A 4,583-nucleotide genomic window follows, 5' to 3' on the forward strand; every position below is an offset into this window, starting at 1 on the left:
ACTTTTGAAAGGCAATCCGCAGCTCCTTCTCGGCGCCAACAAAATTTATGCCATTGTCGGACGACATAAACTTGCAATAACCTCTGCGGTTTATGAACCTCTTGAAAGCATTAAGAAACCCTAGTGTTGACAGGTCTCCAACAAATTCTAAATGCATTGCGCCAGTACACATACATACGAATGAGCATATGTAGCCTTTGGTAGCCTTCGCTCCTCTCCCATGGGTGAATTTGTATTTGTAGGGCCCAGCGAAATCGACGGCGGTGCGTGTAAAACAACGGGCATACGTAGTTCGAGCTGCGGGCAAGTCTCCCATAGACTGTGTGGCGAGATTGCGATTCAACAGGGTGCATTTCACGCATTTGTGGTAAATGCTGCGAATTAAGCTGCGGGCGCCAATAACCCAATATCGGCGTTGCAGGACTGTCTGCATAATGCGGGGCCCAGCGTGTAGTGTGAACTCGTGTATTTCACGGATGATCAACTTCGCAAGCGGAGAATTCTTTGGCAAGACGATGGGGTGCTTCACGTCAGGGGTTACTTCAGCATTCTTCAGTCTGCCGCCAACGCGCAAGACGCCTTTTTCGTCCAGATATGGTTGCAAACGCAAACGACTGCTACGAAGCGGAATCGGCCTTTTTGCGCTGCAAAGAGAAATTTCGTTAGGAAAATATAATGTTTGCGTATACCTGATCAAGTGCAGCTCAGATTCGGCTATCTCCTTACAACTAGGAGGGCCAAATAGCTTAGCAGCGTTGAGTCGAGTACTAGCTCGAGCGTTGACGAAAAACCTCAAAACGTAGGCGATAATACGGCGCAGCTTCGAATACGACGAAAACCTCGTGAGTATCGACCAATGCTCGTTGGAAGTCGTGATGTGAGCAGAAACCTTGCTCCGAACACCCAAATCGGTCGTGTGATGCTTTGGTGATGTTTGCTTCCAGAACTGGTCTGGACCCTTCAGGAATTCAGGACCAGTCCACCAAAGCTGTTGACGCAGTAGCTCAGACGGGGTTATACCTCGCGAGGCACAATCTGCTGGATTCAACTCTGAGCGAACATGGTTCCAGCACTCTGGAGGCAGGGTTTCTTGAACGTCAGCCACGCGGTTTGCGACGAAGGTAATCCATCTGCTAGGATGAGCTTGTAGCCACGCCAACGTGATGGTGGAGTCTGTCCATGCATACAGCGGATAGCGGAGATCACCCCAACTGTGCAGAACGCTTCGTGCTAGTTTAGCGGCTAAATGCGCAGCGCATAGCTCTAGTCGCGGCAATGTTGTTGTTTTGAGCGGTGCTACCTTGGTTTTTGATGAAATCAGCGCGACGGTGGCACTGCCGTCAATTTTCACGGTGCGTGCGTACATAACTGCGGCGTACGCGCGTTCAGACGCGTCAGCGAATATATAAAGCTCTGTGAGCGACCCAGTCGTTCCTAGACCAAGCCAGCGACAAATCTTTAAATTTAAAAGTACCTTCAGCTCCGATCGATGCTCCAACCAATTTGTTGCAATGGAGTCAGGAATAAGGTCATCCCACCAACGTTATGGCGCCAGATCTCCTGAAACCACATCTTTGATCTTATCGTCGCTGGAGCAAGCAGTCCCAGCGGGTCGAAAAGCGTGCTGGCATCCGATAAAAAAGTTCTCTTCGTTAAGGCAGCGGGCGGTTTTGTCATGTTAACTGTGAACGTCAAGAAATCGTCCTCGGTGTTCCACATTAAGCCCAAAGCGTGAACATCTTTACCCTCGACTAGATAGTGCGATATAGTCTTCGACGCGTTCGAAATATATTCGCTAAACTCCGCACAGTTCGACGCCCACTTTCGGAGCTCAAAGCCACCTTGCTGGAGTATTCCGGATATGTTTCGTTGCAAAAGTAGCAGCTCTGCTTTGGAAGCTGTACCAGTGAGGAGGTCGTCCATGTAAAAATCATTGAGGATGACGGAAGCAGCTTTCTCAGAAACGTTCGACGAACATTTTGCGGTTTGTTGTAGCGATTTGACTGCAAGGTGGGACGCAGCTGCCACACCGTAAGTCACACGCAACATTCGATAATCCTGCATGGGCAAAGATGGATCACGACGCCAGACAATTCGTTGTAAGTCTACATGTTTCGGCGATACGCAGACTTGGCGGTACATTTTTGCGATATCCGCGGTTACTGCGTAGCGATGCGTTCTGAAACGCGTTAGAATCGAAAACAAGTCTTGCTGCAATTGAGGACCTACAAATAAGGCGTCATTCAACGAGTTTCCGGTGGCAGATTTAGCGGATGCATTGAACACAACCCTTAGCTTAGTCGTGAGACTGGACTCCTTTACAACAGGATGGTGCGGCATGTAAAACGTCTGGTTTGATGATTCTGGTGCAAGCTCCATATGTTTCATCTCGATGAGCTCCTGCATGAACTCATTGTAGCGCTGGCGTAAGTCTTCGTCCCGTGCAAGTCTTCTCTCAATTCGCAGTAGGTTTCGAACAGCATTATTTCGCGAATCTCCCAATAGAACATCAGATTTTAGTGGCAGCTCAACTATAAATCGACCGTCCGGTGCTCTGCGGTGCGTTGCTTCGAAAAACTCTTCACAATGACGCTCTTTGCAAGTGAGATGGGTCTTTTGTGGTGCTTCTTCCAGCTCCCACAATCGGGTAAGCGCTCTGTCCAGATGAACGTTGCAATGCATCGACTGCAGATGAGACGGAGCAGATTCGATTCCATCAACACTGCCAAACAGCGTCCAACCGAAGACTGTACGTTGAGTCATCGGCGTGCCAGGTGGACCTTTACGGAACTCAGAGCAAAGAAGCTGATCCATGACATCCATACCTATCAAGATGTCGATACGCCCAGGCCTCGTGAATTGCGGATCGGCAAGGAACAAGCCTTGTACATGCGGCCAAACTGAAACTGCTAATTTATGTGTTGGCAATTCGCTCGTGATTTTTGGTAAAATCAACGCGTTGACATTAAAACATTGACCTGAACGAAAGGATGACAGGGAAAGTAGTACCTCACCTCTTGAACGACCTCCTTGCGACGACCCAATTCCAGTGATGAAAACTGCAGACGCCTTTCGTTGTAGACCCAAACGTTGCACTAGCGCCTCGGTTACGAAGGAGGCATGCGAGCCAGAATCGAACAACAAGCGAGCGGGTTGCCAGTGACCGGAACAATCGCGCACTTTGACGAAGGCGGTTGCCAATAGTACCGTCCTTTCTTTTCGTTGCGGTGAGTTTGAATTGGAATTCAAACACGATGAAATGCCTGCGGGAGCAGTGTGTGCGGAAGGATCACAAACAGGAGAAGTAGTTGCGTTTGGTTGCGGTACGGTGGTTGCTGTTAGGGAGGACGGCATAGCAGCAGCTACGTTGTTGACCAAATGAGCGCTTGTTGCGACATTGGCTGAAGAAGCGGTATTATGTAGCAAAGTGTGATGGCGTTGATGGCAAACTCTGCATGCGGACGCGCTAATGCATTTCGCTTTATAATGGCCTGAGCTGAGGCAGTTCGTACACACGCGCGAGTCTTTAATGAATTTTGATTTATCGTTTGCGTTTAAATCGCGAAACTTCTCACAACTGTATATTTTATGCGGCCCATTACAATATGTACAGCTCGAGCTATTTTGGGTTTGCACTGCGTGAAACACTTTCGCCGATTTGCTCACTGAAGACGTTTTGCCTTTCGGAGGTACTGCTGTAGCTGACGAAGAAAGCATAGCCAGAGATCGACACCTGACTTCTAAAAATGTGGACAATTGTTCGAACGTCGGAGGCTCATCACTCACGAGTGATAGCTCCCACTGCTTTCGCGTCTCGAATGCTAGTTTGCTGACTACTTCATGCACAAGCCAATCGTCCCAAAACTGCACTGGACGACCTAAAGCCTTAAGTTCACGTATGTGCTGCTGAAACGCGTCGAGCACTCTTTTAATTGCGTCAGCAGTATCACTAGCCGCACTCTTAACATCGGCCATCGCTCTGAGATGGCCCTCAACAATCACACGCATAACTTTATAACGCGACTTTAATAAGTCCCACGCTTCTTCGTAATTGGCATCGCATATTTTAAAGCCACTTATTATTTTCAACGCGTCACCCTTTAAACAGCTTCGCAGATAGTGAAGCTTCTGTACATTTGACAATGCGGCGTTACTGTCAACCAGCGAGGAAAAAGCGTCAAAGAAACCGATCCATTTTAGGGAGCCGTATGCCTGCCGACACAGTTGTTGGCGCGGACGGATGCTGTGATTCTGCCCGACACTTCTGTACGCGATTGAAATTAGCTAAAGCCGTAGAAAACCACGCCTCGGCTTGAATACGCACATTTTCTTCAACTTCACTATTGTCACTTCCACACGAAACCTCGACCGCATCTTGAGCACTGTTGAATCGAGCCCACTGTTCGCTAAGCAGTTGCATATAACTTTTCACACTTTCTGCATCCATTGTGAATGCCTCGTCAGTGCTCTTAACCATATAGCGTTTGATTGCATTGAGAGCTGAATCGCGAGTTTTAACGGAGTTCGACATTTTCCACTTTGCCTTTCCCGAGTCGTTCGTAGGACACAGTTCCGATATACGG

General features: G+C 48.6%; 1 protein-coding gene across 1 annotated transcript in view; it reads right to left on the reverse strand.

The window, feature by feature from the left end:
* Positions 1-4,583, reverse strand: part of LOC118749546 — a 12,737-nt gene that overhangs the window by 7,581 nt on the left and 573 nt on the right. Inside the window, exons 2-5 of the mRNA XM_036484351.1 lie at positions 4,188-4,500; positions 1,746-4,108; positions 690-1,434; positions 288-644 (exon numbers count right to left, since the gene is read on the reverse strand). Coding sequence (XP_036340244.1) covers positions 288-644; positions 690-1,434; positions 1,746-4,108; positions 4,188-4,500 — 3,778 coding nt within the window. The remainder of the gene's footprint in view (positions 1-287; positions 645-689; positions 1,435-1,745; positions 4,109-4,187; positions 4,501-4,583) is intronic.

The sequence above is a fragment of the Rhagoletis pomonella genome, unplaced genomic scaffold (assembly GCF_013731165.1).
Source record: "Rhagoletis pomonella isolate Grant_MI unplaced genomic scaffold, Rhpom_1.0 Rhpom_scaffold_00019, whole genome shotgun sequence".
NCBI classification, from domain to species: Eukaryota; Metazoa; Arthropoda; class Insecta; order Diptera; family Tephritidae; genus Rhagoletis; species Rhagoletis pomonella.